Source organism: Sphaerodactylus townsendi, linkage group LG04 (genome assembly GCF_021028975.2).
Source record: "Sphaerodactylus townsendi isolate TG3544 linkage group LG04, MPM_Stown_v2.3, whole genome shotgun sequence".
NCBI classification, from domain to species: Eukaryota; Metazoa; Chordata; class Lepidosauria; order Squamata; family Sphaerodactylidae; genus Sphaerodactylus; species Sphaerodactylus townsendi.
In genome coordinates this window covers 109,008,108-109,026,928 of record NC_059428.1, presented here as the reverse complement: position 1 = coordinate 109,026,928, position 18,821 = coordinate 109,008,108, and the positions used below count along the sequence as shown (strand labels likewise).

At 44.3% G+C, this 18,821-nt stretch overlaps 2 protein-coding genes across 3 annotated transcripts in view; one reads left to right on the top strand and one right to left on the bottom strand.

Moving 5' to 3' along the window:
* Window positions 1-18,821, top strand: part of UBAC2 (UBA domain containing 2) — a 101,848-nt gene that overhangs the window by 24,978 nt on the left and 58,049 nt on the right. The gene's annotated exons all lie outside the window — the stretch shown is intronic.
* GPR18 (G protein-coupled receptor 18) lies at window positions 553-18,523 on the bottom strand. The gene is made up of 2 exons (XM_048493066.1): window positions 18,442-18,523; window positions 553-1,786 (listed from the first exon to the last, which is right to left on the bottom strand). Exon 2 carries the CDS (start codon window positions 1,735-1,737, stop codon window positions 775-777), a length of 963 nt encoding a protein of 320 aa, XP_048349023.1. The 5' UTR covers window positions 1,738-1,786; window positions 18,442-18,523; the 3' UTR covers window positions 553-774.

Genomic DNA, 18,821 nt, shown 5'->3' with positions numbered 1-18,821 from the left:
GTAGTGGTTAAGAGCATGGACTCTTATCTGGAGAACTGGATTTGATTCCCCACTCCTCCACATGAGCAGCAGACTCTTATATAGCTGTGAGGACTGAGACTGTTGTAAAGGATGGGAAACAGATCTTAATAACAACAATAACAATGTAGTGAACTGGATTTGTTTCCCCACTCCTACATGTGAAGCCTGCTGGGTGACCTTGGGCTAGTCACAGTTCTCTCCAAACTCTCTCAGCCCCATCTACCTCACAAGGTGTCTGCTGTGGGGAGAGGAAGGGAAAGGAGTTTGTAAGCCCCTTTGAGTCTCCTTACAGGACATGTTTTTTCCTTTTAAATTTTAACAACAGAGCATTGGGGCCCGATTTTGCACTGTCTCAAGGCAAATTGTGGCCACATGAATTTGCAGTTTGAATTTTTTAAGCTAATATAGCTGTGTGATCTTCATGATGCTTGAGCTCTTATTAAATATTGTTTTCTAGAAGGGAATATAGCAAGAGGGAAGGGAATATACAATAAAACACACAATCACAAAATGAAAATGAACAGGTGCAAAATGGAATTAATTAATAGAAAACTCAATGCATTTAGACATAGGGTAATCTTTTTTATCGGGGAAAAACAAATGGGTTAGAAAAACAATTTCCTTCTCTTTTTTGCTAACATAACACAGCAATTTGAATGTTTTTTTAAAAAATTGTTCTGAGTTTTGCCATGCTCTCCTCTCTTTGATGATCCAAACTCCTTCAACTGTATTTTTACATTTCCCCCTTCCTTTTTATATCATCTCACTGTTGATGTTATTTAGTGACCGCATGCTTCCGGATCGCAAACTTTTCCTTCGTACACTTCGAAGATAATTCCGATAAAGCATAACGCTGATCACTCGAGCTTGAAATTGCTTAGAGACAAGGTAGTACAGGATTACATCTAGGCATGTGCTGAGGTTCATGAGATAGGTGGTAAATGCTCCCCATGGGTTGTAGTTTATGTGTCCAGCTCGCAGCATCAGGAGCGCAAAGCAAATGTGAAAAGGCACAAAACATACAAGGACTTGGACAATCAATGTGACAATAATTCTGATCGACCTCTCTTTAGCCTTCGGTTTCAGCTTGGAAGTTCTTCCATGAACGAGGCTGTAAATGATGGTCAGGTAGCAGCCAATCATGATAAACAAGGGAATCAAGGAAAAAAACACCAGGCGGGAAAAATTTAATGCGTTGGCTTCGCTTAGGTAGATAATATCCATCATCTTAATGCAACTGGTGTGGTTTGTGGCTTCATCTGGATCAGCATTTAGGAACAGTAATGGAGAAGTTGTCGCTATGGTTGTCAGCCAGAGGCCTAGGGACACTATCAGAGCTTTGGTTGTATTCTTAAGTTCTTTGGCATATTTAGGCTGCACAACAGCCAGATATCTGTCAAAACTTATGAAAGCCAGCAGCCACAGAGCAATGCTCGGGTAGAACACGGTGAGAGCACTGAGAACCCGGCAAAAAGTGTCTCCCAAGAACCAAAAGCCTTTGTCATAGTAAAGCATCCGAAAAGGCATAGAAAATATAGCTATTAAATCAAGCAGTGCAACATTCATCATGTAGATGGTTATAGTTGTCCTCTTCTTGGTGGTGCAGCTGAAGACCCAGAGGGCAGTGACATTAACGAATAAGCCAATTGTGAAAATGAAGCTGTAGAAGACAAGCGCCGAAATCCTGTATTCCTCAGGGTGGCTGTTTCCAGTCATCCTCGTTAGACTTTGACCAGAGGTATTCGACACTTCTAGAACATGGTATCTAAGAACAAAGTGCAATAATTATAACTGGTATGCTCTGCGGTTCAGTTGGAATAATAATGCAAATATACTGTGTTTTTTACAACTAGGAAGTTTCCTTCTTTACAAGCTATTATTTGGTTAAAAATGCACACCTTTAAATTTGGACAGTTCAGTTCTGAAAATGAGCTGAGCTCAGACGTACCATCTTAGCTTGTGGAATTTATTGTGGAAAACTTTCATGGCCGGATTCAGTTGGTAGTGGTGGGTTTTCCGGGCTATGTGGCCGTGGTCTGGTGGATCTTGTTCCTAACGTTTCGTCTGTAACAGACTTCCCTCTGTGATACACGTCTGAAGATGCCAGCCACAGATGCAGGCAAAACTTTAGGAACAAGATCCACCAGACCACGGCCACACAGCCTGGAAAACCCACCGCTACCCAGTTAGCCTGTGGACTTTTTACAAATATGAATTCGGGATAGTTCCAGTTGGGGAGTAAATTATCCTGAATGTGCATTCTTCATTAAGAACACAGAAGTACTTACAGGATTCTTTTGCAAGAATCATAACATCCCTCAGATATTAACTGGAATTGGGAGTGGGTATAGTTGTGGACTACAACCTGCTTCTACCTACCCCAGAGAAATGTTGTTTAGGAGGAATTACCTGATAGTTACTAACAATGTCATGCGTAATCATTGGGTAAGAAATGTAAAAAAGCTCAGACAGACAGAAAGACTTCTTGATTCGATAGCATTTCTTCTTATGAAGATTACATAAAGAAAACCTTGTTGTTTGTTTTTGTTGAGAGCTGTTGTGGTGTGGTGGTTAAGAGCGGGCAGATTCTAATCTGGAGAACACGGTTTGATTCCCCACTCCTGCACATGAGCGGCAGACTGTTATCTGGTGGACTGGATTTGCTTTCCCCCTCCTACACATGAAGCCTGCTGGGTGACCTTGGGCTGGTCTCAGTTTTTCAGAGCTCTTTCAGCCCCACTTACCTCTGTTGTGAGGAGATGAAGAGATGCTGTTCTTATTTTTGAGGCAATCTGTACTCTGTAGGCTTAGACCCTGATTACACCTTATGCTTTTCCTTGGTAAATGCCTGGGAGTGGACAGGAACATGTTTTTAGATTCAGGGTGACCTGATTTGGATCAGGACCTCAGTGTGTGGTGAAAAGGGGCTAAGACCCTCCTCTGTCGGGTAATTTTCTCTACCTGAAATGACCCCAGGCCACTATGTTTTATCCCACTGAAGGCTGAGTAGTCATATGACTATATATCAGTTTCACCTGTGGACCAAGCAGTGGCTCTCTTGGAGCATCTCAGGTTGGGAAAATAGTGTGGTGGTGTACAGTCTCAGCCCCTTCTCCTTGCGTGTTACATTCCTTATCTGAATTATGCCCCCACATGCCTGGGAAGCACACAATTTCCTGAACATGTCTGTGGCCCAGTCTGAAGATGTGCCCGACAGAGGCGTAGCTGGACCAAACTGCGCCCAGTGCGCAGTCTATATTTTCTGGCACCCCCATGGCCTCCCTGCGGCACCCCCCGTGGCGCTTCCGCTTTCCATACTTACCTTAGTTCCGTGGTGGCGAACCTTTGGCACTCCAGATGTTATGGACTACAGCCTTTGGCACTCCAGATGTTATGGACTACAATTCCCATCAGCCCCTTCCGGCATGGCCAATTGGCCATGCTGGCAGGGGTTGATGGGAATTGTAGTCCATAACATCTGGAGTGCCAAAGATTCACCACCACTGCCTTAGTTCCTTTCCTTTTCCTAGAACTTTTTCAGGCTGAAAAAAAGGCCTATTCGCTGTTCAGGCTTAAAAAGGGCCTAATGGGAACTGTACTTCCCAGGAGACCTTGTGATCCCCAAGGTCTCCTGGGAACTGTAGTTCCTCAGGCTGTTTTTAGCCTGTACTGTGAACAGACCTTTTTTTCAGCCTGAAAAAGTTCTAGGAAAAGGAAAGGAACTAAAGTAAGTGCGGGAAGGGGGAGGGGCCTGGGGGAAATTTTCCATGCCCTCAGGCATGCACCCAGTGCATGGCGCACCCCCTGTCCCTTGTAGTTCCGCCACTGATCCCTGAAAAAAATGCCATGATGTAAAATCAAGAAGTTTTGGATAGAAATACACAAGATGATGCAGCAGATAATTAAACTTGAATTTCCTCTCACTTCAAAAACAATGCTGTTGGATATACTATCAAAAAAGAAATTGAATGAACTGTGCTGGTATTTAATAATTACTGCAAGAGTTGTAATTGCAACAGTTGGCCAGGAAGAGCAGAGTGACCTGCTGGTGTTCATTTTGGAGGGCTTTTCTCAAAGCCACAGCTTTTAAAACAGTGTATTTTAACAGGGGTTATCTCTTTTTCTCCTTGTAAGGCTCCTGTGAGCTAAGGCTGCTGAATCTGGAAGGTGGGGCTTAACAGGGGTTAACAGAGTTCATATCTTGTTCCTCTTTGTCCTGAGAGGTGGGGCTTTAGTTCAGTCTCTGGAACCAGCAGAGAGGAGTAGCAGCAGAAGAAGACTTGGCCAGGAAGAGCAGAGTGACCTGCTGGTGTTCATTTTGGAGGGCTTTTAATTTTAATTTAATTTTTTAATTTTTTGTTTTTTTAAATTAATAAGGACATATTTGACAGATAGTACGTGCAGATAGCTCCAGGGGGGCAGTGACCAAAAGCCAGTGGCGTAACTAGGCAAACTGGAGCCCTGGGCAAAACCTGAGTTTGATGCCCCCCCCGGCGTGTGCCCAATGCAACGCGCACCCCCCTTGTAGCTACGCCCAGTGGCGTATCTAGGCAAACTGGAGTTTGGCGCGCCCCATGGGCAGCCACCCTCCCCCACTGTGACCAAGCAATGATTTTTTACACCAGGTTGTTTCAAAGTCACCATCACATTATAGAACATGCCCCAACTCACAAATCTGAGCACAGCAACAAGCCATGCCACACAGCAGAAATAATTTTTTGAAAACATTTTCAAAATGCTTTCAAAATGTTTTATTACTGCTATGAAAACATTTTATGGTGTTGTATCCAGTACCCCCAATTGGAGGAAACAGCATCACTTTCAATGTTTCAAAGGAGAATCTGGGCTCCCTAGTTTAAACAAGTGATGCTGGAATCCACCCCCAAACAGCATCATTTTCAATGGTGTTTAAACTAGGGAGCCCAGATTCTCCTTTTAAATCCACCTTAAAGGGAGAATCTGGGGTTCCCAGTTTAAACAACATTGGAAGTGATGCTATTTTGGGGTTGATTCTCCCCCACCCTGAAACAGCATCACTTGCAATGTTTAAACTGGGGACCTCAGATTCTCCCTTTAAATCCATGTCAAAGGTGGGGGGATTTAAAAGGAAAATCTGGGGAAATTTGGGAGGTGCCTGCTGGCAGGGGTGCAATTGTTAAGCTAGCAGCACCAAACTTCCAGGGTATCTTTATGAGACTCCCCTAATGATACCACCCATGTTTGGTGAAGTTTGGTTCATGGGGTCCAAAGTTATGGACCTTCAAAGGTGTAGCCCCCATCTTCTGTTAGCTCCCATTGGAAACTGTGGATGATGGGGCACCCCCTTTGGGAGTCCATAGCTTTGGACCCCCTGGACAAAACTTCACAAAACCTGGGTGGTATCAGTAAAAGATTCTCCTGATGATACCTCCCAGGTTTGGTGAAGTTTGGTTCAGGGGGTCCAAAGTTATTGACCCTCAAAGGTGTAGCCTCATCTCCTATTAGCTCCCATTGGAAACAATGGGGGATGGGGCACCCCCTTTGGGAGTCCATAACTTTGGACTCCCTGAACCAAACCTCACCAAACCTGGATGATATCATCAGGAGAGTCTCTTGAAAAATCCCTGAAATTTTGGTGCTGCTAGCCTAAAAACTGCACCCTCTGCAGGCCAAAAATGGAAAAAACACTGAAAATACAAAAAAACCCACAAACAAACCTGCGCCCCCCACAGGGCTGCGCCCAGGGCAACTGCCCACTTTGCCCAATGGGAGGAACGCCTCTGCCAAAAGCTTAATATTTAAATATCTAAACAAATCAGATATGAAGGCAGAAAGCCAGCAGGGGGATGGGGGCTTTCCAGTGTTTTGCACTGAGTGTCACATGTATGACTATCTGCCACTAGGACAGAAGTCGTGGGTGTGCCCTCGCTGCAATGAGCTCCTGGCACTCAAGGAACATGTGCGTTCTCTTGAAGCCAAGGTGGCAGACCTGGAGAAGCTGAAAGAGGCAGAGAGGGTGACAGACGAGGCTTTCAGGGACCTAACAGCCGGGTCCCACTCCCAAGGTGACATCTCTTCAGATGTCATGGAGAATGAAGGTCTTGGGGACGGAGGGTGCCAGTCTGAGGTGGGGGAAGATGCTCCCTTAGATGGGATCCCTTCCTTAACTGGTGATCAGCTATCCTCTCGCACTGAGGATACCCCTCGGGGAGGTGGGGGACTCCTTGTAGTGGGTGATTCGATCATTAGAAATGTAGAGAGTTGGGTTTGTGAGAGGCGTGATGACCGCATGGTGACTTGCCTGCCTGGTGCGAAGGTTGCGGATGTCACGCTTCGTCTAGATAAGCTTTTAGACAGTGCTGGGGTGGAGTCAGCAGTTGTGGTCCACATTGGCACCAACGACATTGGGAAATGTAGCCGGGAGGTTCTGGAAGCTAAATTTAGGCTGCTAGGAAACAGGTTGAAGTCCAGGACCTCCAAGGTGGCATTCTCAGAAATGCTACCCGTTCCACACGCAGGGCGAGCTAGGCAAGCGGAGATACAGGGAATCAATGCGTGGATGAGAAGGTGGTGTAAAGGCAGAGGGTTTCAGATTTGTCAGGAACTGGGGAACCTTTTGGGACAAGGCAGGCCTGTACAAGCGGGGCCGAGGGCTTCATCTTAACCAAGAGGAACCAGGCGGCTGGGGCTCAACATTAAAAAGGTGGCAGAACAGCTTTTAAACTGATCCCTGGGGGAAAGCCGACAGGAGCTGAGGTGACTTCGGTTCGGAATACAGTATCTATGGGGATGCAGACAGAGAGGGAGGTTTTTCTAAATCAACCACATACAAGCGAGGAACATAGCAATGCGCATGTGACAAGGGATAGTGTCTACACAACCATTGAGGGTAAACCACATAACTCCCAGGTTAAGGACAGAGACAGGGTATACAGGTGTCTCTATGCTAATAGTAGAAGCATTTGACCTAAAATGGGGGGAGCTAGAGTACAGAGTTTTGAAGGAGGACTTTGATATAGTGGGCATTACAGAGACATGGTGGAATGAGGAGAACCAGTGGGATGCTGTTATACCAGGCTACAGGCTCTATAGGAAGGATAGGACAGGGCGCATTGGGGGTGGAGTTGCCCTTTACATCAAAGAGAGCATAGTATCACATAAAATAGACAATGCAAGGGGAGCTGGTTCCCCTACAGAATCACTGTGGATATCAATACCAGGTGTGAAGGACAGTTTAATATTAGGAATATATTATCGTCCCCCTGACCAAAGTGCACAAGAGGATTCTGAGATGGAAAAAGAAATTAGAGAGGCCAACCAAAACAAAAATGTAGTGGTAATGGGTGATTTTAACTATCCCCATATCAACTGGAAAAATGCATGTTCAGGTCATAGTAAGGAGAGAGCATTCCTGGATATGCTAAATGACTGTGGCTTAGAGCAGATGGTTGTGGAACCAACCAGGGGAGAGGTGATCCTAGATCTAATTCTATGTGGGACCCAGGACCTGGTGCAGGAAGTCAGTGTTGTTGAGCCGATAGGGAACAGCGACCACAATGCTGTCAGATTCAGTATCTCAGCATGCGAACAAGTGGCAACTACTAATGTAGTTACATTCGCCTTCAGAAAGGGAAATTTCTCAAAGATGAGGGGGATAGTGCGCAGGAAGCTGAAAGGGAAAATCAAGAGAGTCAAAACTGTCCAGGATGCTTGGAGGTTATTTAAAAACACAGTAATAAAAGCTCAGCTGGAATGTGTTCCACAGGTTAGAAAAGGCAGCACCCAGTCCAAAAGAAAGCCACCATGGTTAACCAGGCTCCATCCCTGAAGACTGGAAGATGGCCAATGTCACACCAATCTTTAAGAAAGGATCTAGGGGGGACCCGGGAAATTACAGGCCAGTCAGTTTGACATCTGTTCCTGGTAAATTAGTAGAATCTATCATTAAAGATAAAATTATAAAACATGTAGAAAAGCAAGACCTGCTGAGAAAGAGTCAGCATGGCTTTTGCAGAGGCAAATCCTGTCTTACAAACTTACTAGAGTTCTTTGAGGGTGTAAACAGACATGTGGATAAGGGGGAACCAGTGGACATTGTCTACTTGGATTTTCAAAAGGCTTTTGACAAAGTTCCTCACCAGAGACTGTTGAGAAAACTCAGCAATGAAGGAATAAGAGGGGAAGTCCTCCTATGGATTAAAAACTGGTTGAGAAACAGGAAACAAAGAGTGGGTGTAAATGGGAAGTTCTCACAATGGAGAGATGTGGGGAGTGGTGTCCCCCAAGGATCCGTTTTGGGACCAGTGCTCTTTAACCTATTCATAAATGACCTGGAAGTAGGGGTGGGTAGCGTGGTGGCCAAGTTTGCAGATGATACCAAATTATGTAGGGTAGTGAGAACCACAAAGGATTGCGAAGAGCTCCAAGCGGACCTTGATAAATTATGTGAGTGGGCCCAGAAATGGCAAATGCAGTTCAGTGTAGCAAAATGTAAAGTGATGCGCATAGGGGCAAAAAATCCAAACTTCACATACACGCTACAGGGGTCAGTGCTATCAGTCACAGACCAGGAAAGGGATTTGGGCGTCTTAGTTGATAGTTCCATGGGAATGTCAACTCAATGCATGGCAGCTGTAAAAAAGGCAAACTCTATGCTAGGGATCATTAGAAAAGGAATTGAGAATAAAACTGCAAAGATTGTCATGCCCTTATATAAAGCAGTGGTGCGACCACACTTGGAGTACTGTGTCCAGTTCTGGTCGCCGCATCTCAAAAAGGATATTGAGGAGATAGAAAAAGTGCAGAGAAGGGCAGCAAGGATGATTGAGGGACTGGAGCACCTTCCCTATGAGGAGAGGCTGCAGCGTTTGGGACTCTTTAGTTTGGAGAGGAGGCGGCTGAGGGGGGATATGATTGAAGTCTACAAAATTATGCATGGGGTAGAAAATGTTGACAGAGAGAAATTTTTCTCTCTTTCTCACAATACTAGAACCAGGGGGAAGAATTAGGACTAATAAAAGGAAACACTTCTTCACGCAACGTATGATTGGTGTTTGGAATATGCTGCCACAGGAGGTGGTGATGGCCACTAACCTGGATAGCTTTAAAAGGGGCTTGGACAGATTTATGGAGGAGAAGTCGATTTATGGCTACCAATCTTGATCCTCCTTGATCTGAGATTGCAAATGCCTTAACAGACCAGGTGATCGGGAGCAACAGCCGCAGAAGGCCATTGCGTTCACCTCCTGCATGTGAGCTCCCAAAGGCACCTGGTGGGCCACTGTGAGTAGCAGAGAGCTGGACTAGATGGACTTTGGTCTGATCCAGCTGGCTTGTTCTTATGTTCTTATGTTCTTAACAAGTTGGAAATCTGATAAAGGTATCACAATAGAACGCTGGGAAGACAAAATTGGAGAATATGCTATTATGACCGAACTAACTAATCTTGTACATTGACCCTCAAAACATGAATTTGATGAGAAATGGAGTCTTCATTTTTTTATATGAAAATCGATTATGTAAAAACAAGACAACTTGAGGACTGAAAATCAGTAATGTCTAAGATATAATAATTGGACTGGTAAAAATGCTTTGGAGCAAACAAATGACAAAGATTTTAAGACCTTATAAGGTCTCTAGTAATCAGAAATGTTATATTGGGATCCATTATATGTACTTAATATGATGTTGGGTAGATATCTTTTATGCTGTAATCTTAACTGTTTTCTATTGCTTCTTTTTTCCTTTTTCTGCTCTGTTTAATCTATGTTAAAATAATTAAAAACTTTTAAAACCCCCGATGATGTGCAGTTAAGCTCTTACTCGTTGTCCTTATGGGCAGGAGTGACCATCAGCCTGTTACAGATCTACACTGTCTACACCCTGTTTACATTCATTACATTAGATCACCACAGTGCACTCTGATTTGGGGTTGTTCTTTAAAGTCCTATTTTAAAAGTCACTGGCTTTCAAAGGCAGCAGTGAGATTGCTGGCAAGTATATATTACAGAGAACATGTCTCCCCAGTTTTGAACAAACTAGGTTACCAACTTCAGATCACAAGTTAAAGTGCTGATTCTCACCTTTACAGCTCTAAAAGGTTGTGTATCAGGGTATTAAAAGGGCTGTTGGCTCCTGAATTTATCTGCCCATCAGCTAATATCTTCTGCTGCTCTTTGTGCATCTGTTTTCAAAAGTAAGAAAGGTGGTGACAAGAGGCTGGCTGGTCTTGCTTTGGCTCTGGAATTTCCTTATCACCTGATGCCAGGCTTTCTGAGTTTTAAGTGAAACATTTTCCAGATAGGGTTGCTGAAAGCCAATATATGGAAATGAGCCACTGAAGCTTTTCGTGGCATGGAGGTAAGTAACATCACCTGGTAAATGATGTTCTCACTGAGCATCTATTATGAGGCAGGAATTTGTACTCCATGTTGTTGGCAACCCTACTTCCAGGCCGAATGGTTGAGGGTGTCATTTGGTCCCTTTAGTATATATTCTTGGCTACTTTTATGTTACGTTTGATGTGCTATTTTAGCTGTCTTTTAGTTTAATTGTTTCTGCTTGTGAGCTGCCTTGATCCTTTTAAAGGAAAGTTTGTGGAATGTAACCATTTTAAATCAATAGCCATTTTTTCCTCCGTTAGAAATAAGATGGTGTGGTAGAAGAGGCATAGCATAGAGTGAAAACCCTGGCAAGTCTCTTGAAAGCAGAAGTGTGCCTTTCTCTCTCGAAGCGGAAGTTTGTAGTCTTGCACTAAGAAACAAGCCAAACGAGAGACTTTCTGCCTTTTTTCGCTGTGCTTGGCCACTGGCACTTCTCTCCCCCCCCCCCCTTTACTGGCTTTTGCCACTATGGAAGCAAATTACATTGCCCTGCTTTTGTTTTCCAAGCCATTTCTTTGTTGCTGCTGGTTGTTTTAATCTGCACATATAATTGTCAATCTTGACACTTATTCATTACTGCAAAACCCACTGACTGGTCCTGGCAGCTCCTTGCTCACACAGCTTATAGTTAGCACTGAAATCTATCGATGCTGTGGTTCCTGCCACAGTCATAATTGCCAGACGGTGCACAGAAGCAATATGCAAAGCCGCTGCATAGGGCAGAAGTGGGCAGACCAAGGATGGGGTGGGGGAATAAGGTGACTCATTTCTCCTGTGGCTGTAAAGTACTTACAGCCATTAAATCGTACAGTTACAGGTTACTATCTGCAAACATTTTACTGTCTTCACACCCACACATACTACACCAGGGGTAGGGAACCTTTAACACTCAAAGAGCCATTTGGACCCGTTTTCCACGGGAAAAGAAAACACTTGGAGCCGCAAATAATTTTTGACATTTAAAATAAAGATAACACTATATGTATAGGGTTTTTTTTACCTTTTACTCCGCTCATTCAGAGAAGCGCATGGATGCGCCCGCAAGGATGAAGCCGGCGGCTCGGCCTCGCCGGCCGCCGGGAAAGCGCCCGCCCCGCTCCAACGGGGCGGGCGAGAGGGGAAGCCCGCGGTGCGGCCCAGCCGACCGTGGGCAGTTAGTGCGCCTGCCCTGCTGCCTTCAGGGCGGGCAAGGATGGGGCCAGTGGCTCGGCTTGTGGAGCCACAGTGCAAGGGCAGAAGAGCCGCATGCGGCTCTCAAGCCACAGGTTCCCTACCCCTGTACTACACTATCCGTGCATCAATTATGTAAATTCAAAGAAAATGAAAGGAAGGCTTGTCTGCAGAAAGTGACAGTGGCCCAGAAGCAAGTCAGGCTATATGGCCCCTGCAGTGCCACAAGCCAGCCGTACCAGCACCACTGCAGTCCAGCCTTGCTGGCAACACCAGTTATGAGTGTCTTGACTCATCTGCTACTTTCTCCTACACTGCTGCCTACTGGTAGCAGCAGGTGAACCTGTTGTCAATACTGCTACTCAGGCCTGAGCTTAGTTGCCCCTGCAGTGCTGGCAGAACTCTTCTTGCTACAGGGTCTTATAGGGTAGTGGCCAACCAAGAATGTTGTCTGACAATTAAATGGCCAAAAATGCCCCTGTCTGTCTGTCTTATAGACAGTATTTAGTGTGAGAGCCGGCATGGTGTAGTGGTGAAGAGCAGGTGGATTCTAATCTGGCTGGTTTCCCCATTCCTACATTCCTGCTGGGTAACCTTTGGCTAGTCACAGTTCTTTGGAACTCTCTCATCCCCATCTACCTCGCAAGGTATCTGTTGTGGGAAAAGGAAGGGAAAGGAGCTTGTAAGCCTCATTGAGTATTCTTACAGGAGAGAAAGGTGGGATATAAATTCAAACTCTTCTTCTAAAAGCTTTATTATTATTTTTGCCATCAAGACACAGTTCACTTATGGTGACCCCTGGTGATATTTTCAAGGCAAGGTATGTTCAGAGGTGGTTTGCCATTGTCTGCCTCCGCCTCACAACTCTAGTATTCCTTGGAGATCTCCTATCCAAATACTTCCCAGGGTCGAGACTAAGTGTGTATGACTGTCCCAAAGTCACCCAGGAAATTTCCATGGCAGAGTGTGGATTCAAACCTGGGTTTCTCAGATCCTAACCACTGTATCACACTGACCCTCAAAAGCTTTTTTACCCCAGTGCAAATTTTACACCTGTTAAAGTGGGGTCTAAAGTCTTTGCTAAGCTTCAGCGGAGCAGACACAAGCAGGTCTTCTCAGAAATAAGGTTCATGTTACTCAGTGGCATTTATTGCCAGAGAAGCATCCTTAGAGTTGCAGAGAAAGAGGATCAGAAGGCTGTGTGTTGTCAGTAAAAGTACAATTCTGTACAACCCAATTAGAAAGTTTAACTGAAAGAATAGAAAGTTAAACTGAATCTGTGAAATTGAAGAAACTACCATTTGGACTTTGCAGGTATAAATCTTTCATTTAGCCAGCCATCTCCTTGCCAGATGTATCAGCTGCCTCTGGGTCAGTTGAGGCCGTTGCTGTGAATAATCTTCTGATATTTCTAATAGAGCAACAGTGTGGCTATGAGGCAACATTCAGAGGGTTTCCTGAGGTAACAGTTTATGGAGGGATGGTTAACCTGAGTCCTGAAAACTTTAAAAACTGGTATTATGCTCTGTTGCAGAGTGAGGGGAAAAAGTCTGGCAAATGTAGCAGAGGAGATATGCCTAGAAATTGCTAACCAGAGAAGGTTCCCACAACTGAACCTTTTGTTTTAGGCTGAGAAAAGGTTGCTAGTCCTCAGTGGCAAGTGCTCATCTCTCAGCACTTCTGCTAGCTGTTCAACATTCATGCTTCTCCTGGAATTCAGTAGAATGAGGCTCAAACTATACCGTTTTTAATGAATTTGGTGATGATTTCCAATCCTGACTCCCATTCCCCACAGTTATGTACTCAGATTTGACTTGGTTAGAGTTGTGATGTCTGGTTTTGAGGCTGAGGACACTGCTACAAGATGCCTTTGTGGAACTCTTCCATCGAGCAAGGCAAACAGCATGGAACAAAGATGGGGCGTGTTATAGTTGTTTTGGGTGCCAGTTGGAACTAGTTTGTTGTAGGTTTTTTCATTACATTCAGTGACTTTAAAAAGTTTTGAAAATGGTGGACACACTTTGCTTGGAAATGAGGTAACCTAGACCCATTATACATGGAACTCTTACCTCGGGACTCTTCTCTGTGCAGTGGGTTTGCAGTGGCCTCCTCTCGCATTTTGCTGTTTAACATATGAGGAGGCACTCCCTTCTGAGCACACAGTTTTTCTGCAGAGAACTCTTGAGGCTTGGTTCTCTAAATTCTGCCCATCAACTGATTCTTAAAGGCACTTATTCTTAAAGGCATAAATCACATTACACCTGGTAGTCAAAATTGCTGGCTTAGTCTCATGTTCGATTCTCCCTCTGTATCGGACAGCGAAGACAAAAGCAGCCTACCACACACCCCTGTTAATCCCCCCACTGACAGCAAAGGAATGTTTCAGGAGTGGAGGCGTGAGAGCAGCTGTTAATCAGAAGAGGATGAACCAGCAGTTGATCCAGAGTCCTCTGTGGGGCCCTCGAAGTTAGGACTTTCTCAGAGTTCACCCTCAGCACCCTAATCAAACAGTCCTCCTGGTTCACCCGCCCCTTTATAGGAGCGTCGCCAATGGTTACGCCTTGAATTAGCTGAGCGTAGACGATCAACTTGACTGGCTGTTCGTCGTTTGTAAGTTACAAGCAGGACCAGCTCCCTGAAGCAACACTCCTCCAGCATTTCTGCCCTCACGCTGATAAAAGACAGCTCACAGCCATGTGTTTTTGCAGAAGGCAATTATCACCTCAACGACTACTCTGCCTCGGTTCCGTGGATTGCTCAGAAAACCCTGCTTTCCGGTAACGACCCTTGGACTTTGCCCCCTGGATCTGCTTTTTGGATTTGTGTTTTGGATGTTGACGACCTGGTAGACTGGTGAGCTTGCTTACTGGTTCTCAGACTGAACTCTAACCAGTGCCTTGTCTGGTACCTTAAGAGACATTTCTGACCTGTGTTTAACTTGCAGTAAATATCTATCAGTTGCACCCTGTCTTCTGTCCGTCCTTGACAGTCAGCCCGTGACACTTAGGCCGTTTCCGCCTGGCCACGCTGCAGGGGTGCATCGGCGTAAACGACACTGACACACACACCCGGGACCATTTGCACGGACGGCCCCGGTAGGGGTGGGAAGACGATGCAGCCTGTGCACAGGCCAGGGAACACGCCCCCCTGCCGTGCGTGACAGCTCTGGAGTCGCAGGGCAGGGGGGCAGTCCCCTGGCCTGTGTGACACGCTGGAAGGCCGGAGGGACGGTAACGCATTCAGGAAAGGGGGGGCATGGCGCCTTCCAGCCGCTGCCATTCACACGGCAGTGATTGGAAGCTGCTGTTTCCGAAAAACCTCACTCAGCGAGCGAGGTTCGGAAACAGCGGCTTCGCACCGCTTGGGAGTTGCAAACAGTCTCCCAGGGACGCTGTTTTTAGCGTCCCTGGGACGCTGTATTTGGCCCGTGCAGAAAGAGCCAAAGCCTTTAAACTGCACTTTTATTGATATTACTGTTCTAAAAATAATTCTTCCCCAAACAAAACAGCAAAGTAGTTCCCTGGAGTACATGCTGCTAAAGAAGGGTATATTGTACTATATCTGATATTCTCCTCCCCCTCAACTTCCTGCTGCTGTGCTTCTGTCAGAGAGGCTTGTTATTTCTAAGCACTCTCTGTTCTTATTATGTCGAGATATGGAGATATCAATGAAGAGGGTGAGTGAGCTTTTTTTCTTTCACTTGAAGGAGCTGGCAACATAGAAGAGGGGGGCAAAAGGGAAGGCATGGATGATAGTGGGAAGGAGTGGGAAGGCTGCCTGTGGGTGGAGGGAAGATATCCAGGGCAAAGCTGTGCTCACTGGCAAATCTGCCTGCTCTGGTGTCAAAACAAAATTAAAATTGTGCTACAAGTGGTCTCGCTTGCCATGGAGAGAATGAAAAGTGAAATCAGGGCTTGAAGAAATATGTCTGTACAAGAAATGTTACTGTGACAGACATTTGCCCCCACCGTGCAGCAAACATACTGTGCGTAATTGGCCCTAGATTAAAATTACAAAGGAAGAGACATGCCATGGATTTGGTTCTTGTTTCACCGAGTGGTTAGAAAATGGAAACAAAGGATTCTTATTGCTTCTCCATAAATTTGCCTTGAAGGATTTTGCCCTAAATAACTACAAGTGATACTTTTGATTTCATTGCAACCAGCTTACTGCTGCCACGGTCATCAGTTTTTTAAAAAAACCCATCGCAATCACTTCTATGGGCAAGCTTGAGGAGACTACCAGTTTTTAAAATACAGTTTGCTGGGCTGTTCAGGCTTGAAGTGAATTATATGTGTGTTCTAATCCAGTATCATTGGGATCACTTTTTTAAAAGTTGCCATCTTGTAAATTAATGTAACTGACTTCATGGACCTATCCTATGAGCCTGGTGAATTTAATTTTTGACTTTATTGATCATTTAAATAAACTTACAGGTAAACAATAAAGCAAGGTACCCTTTCTGAAAGGGGAAGAGGAGGTAGGAGTGGAAATCTCCACTAAAATAATTTTCTGACCAAACTAGTATATTTATGTAGCTAGGAAATAAACTATGAAAGGTGTAAAAACCAAACACGCCCTTTATCAGAAGGTCTTTCATGTCAGGCCAACCACACTGAAAGGAAGAGAAAAGTAGTGTGTTTACGGATTTGGAACTTGACAGCTGCTATCAGCTACAGATCAAAATGTCTTGAGTTTGTAAAGTAAACATGGCTACATGTCTAGTTCCAAAACAAGGATATTAGATAAATCTAATGGTGTATTTTTCTTGGCTGTACATTAGTCTCATTGTAGTCACATGTATGTATATGATTAAATGCCAGTCTTTTAATGGGGTATGTGTTTCTGCATATGTTTGTGCGCATGGTTCTTTCTGTTTTTTATCAAGTGGCCTGAAAGTACAAAAACAAAAACCAGACCTCTCTCGCAGTTTACACTAAGGTCTCTGGTCTGGTCACCTGGAGGCCATTCTAACTTATCTCAAGCTACCAGGTCAGTGGTTGTTCATAAGTTTGAATTGCTGTTCATTTTCCTCCTTTAGATCCTTTAAATCCTGGACACACAAGGCCTGAGAATTTTCACTCATTTGCAGTGATTAGCAAGGAAAGTATTTAGCTTCTGTAATTGGTTAATTGGATCTATCAAAGATCTATTAAAGGATTGTTGGTTTGCTGATTTAATCTTATATTGCTGGTTTGCTGGTTTAATCTTACATTGCCATTGACAAGTGCCGGCCAGTCTGCGGAGATTTAAATCCATGGATTGGACCCAGACTCACTAAAAACAGTTCTGCAAATTTGGGGGGCTCCCCTGGTTTGCAAAAGAATTTGAAAACATTTTAAATTTTAGGGACTTTATTCCCTTCACCCCAAATTTCAAGAGTGTTGTCCCTGCAAGCGTGGAGCAATATATCTCCCTCCATCCTCGGTTAGTGCAGAACTCAGAATTCCCCTCCATCTCTGTGTTGGGGGAAGCTTCTGGTGGTGAGGCAACTGTAGTTGGGACTCAGGGTGTCTTCCCCATCTTTGCCATGGGAGCTGTCAACTGTAGTGCTCTCTGAGGGTGAAGGTATCTCTGCCCCTGTTCTCATCTGGTCTGGTGGGTCTAGGGCCCCCCAAAGTGATGTCAGCATCAAGTAGCCCTCTGAGGCTGCTGGTGACACTAAGCCTGCAGTTGCTCCTGCTCTCCCCTGTACCAGCCCCCTCCCAACACTGCAACAGCTTCCTGGACAAGCAAATTCCTTTCACATCCCCATTTGTTTACTTATAATTGCATGATGAAATAAAATGACATGACACAAGAGCCAGTGTGATTTAATAGATAGACTTCTAGATTAGGATCTGGTGCACCCATTCTGCTCTGAAATCTTGCTGGGAGCAATAGCCTGCATATTCTGATTTCTAAAGATCTGGTAATTTTTGTTTTGGCTTGATGGTTGATTTTGGGCCAGTCTCCCACACTCAGCCTAAATTCCCTCGCATGGTTGTGGAGAAGTGGAAAATTCCATCAGCCAGTTTTGGGTCCGCATTTGGGAGACAAGTGGGGTATAAATGCAATAAATAATTAAAAGATCCACAGAGATCCACATGCAGCAATTTAAAAGTAGCATGGGATCGCTTTAAGCAGTTAACAGATTTATTTTGTGTTTAATAGTAAGGCTGCTACAAGGGGTGGGTGTGCAAAGAACCATTCTGCACCTGAGATGTACATCAAAGAAGGCTTTGGGCTTGGGCCTTTTGTGCAGCGTTAACCTGTGGCAGCGTTAACCTTGTGCAGGTTAATCTTGTTTTGGAACTGTGGCAAGGTACTGTGGGAGTTATAGGGACCTGTCAAAAGTAGATTGCTGTTGGGATAGGGGTCCTCTGTCCAAAGAGAAACAAGCAAAATTAAAAACTCTTTAGTCCCCTAAAGTAGATCTTTAAATCCTGTAGTTAATTCCTTCTAGGTTTGGGATTACTTTCATTTACTTAAATCTGTAAAACCAGTTTGTTTGGTTTTTTAAACCATTGCTGTAATTTTTCTGTACTTTTTTTGTTTTGCTCGTGCATTAAAAAAGCCAATCTATAATGTATTAATTATTTCAGCCAGGAGGAAGTAGTTCTACTCCCTTCAGAAATTGCCTTTACATTCCTAGTTTTTTATCCTTCTAACCTCTTTTCCACTTATTTGATAAATACAGCAAGAATGTTGTAAGATTTCATATAGTTAGACTATTTCATATAGTTAGACTATTAAAATTAACTTAATTTACATTACTGAACTTTGAGTGTTGAGAGTTCATAAATGTGCTAGCTATATTTTTTCTGTAATTTTAGATGTACAGTCTTTAAGAAGATTAATTGATAAAAACATGGAGACATGGATATGGACAGTTGGTCACATTTCTTACCTTTCTGTGCAGTGCTGATCTTTTAGAGGTGCCTTCTTTGTAGTTCAAGATCTATAAAAGATTTGGTTACTGTCTCAGTAATAACTTCCGTGTACTAAATTAGACATCTCCTTTACACTCAGGAAACCTCATATTGCAACTACTTCTCTGATTGGCTATACTTGTTGTCTTTAATATCTTGTACATAGCATAGGAAAGTTATATCTTTTACTTTTCCAATCTAGCAGCTGATTAAAACCTTCATTCTGTTTGCAAATTTGTGGCTTCCTGTAGCTTGAGCCCTTCAACAGTGCCGAACTAACAAGAGAGGCACCCTTCTAAGTCTTGTGACTTCAGTGAACTAAGAGAGGTGGATTTAACTGCAAATCACTTAATGGAGT

Bases quoted from the DNA above. Each gene is read 5' to 3' on its own strand.
- GPR18 (XM_048493066.1), bottom strand. From the start codon at position 1,737: ATGACTGGAAACAGCCACCCTGAGGAATACAGGATTTCGGCGCTTGTC.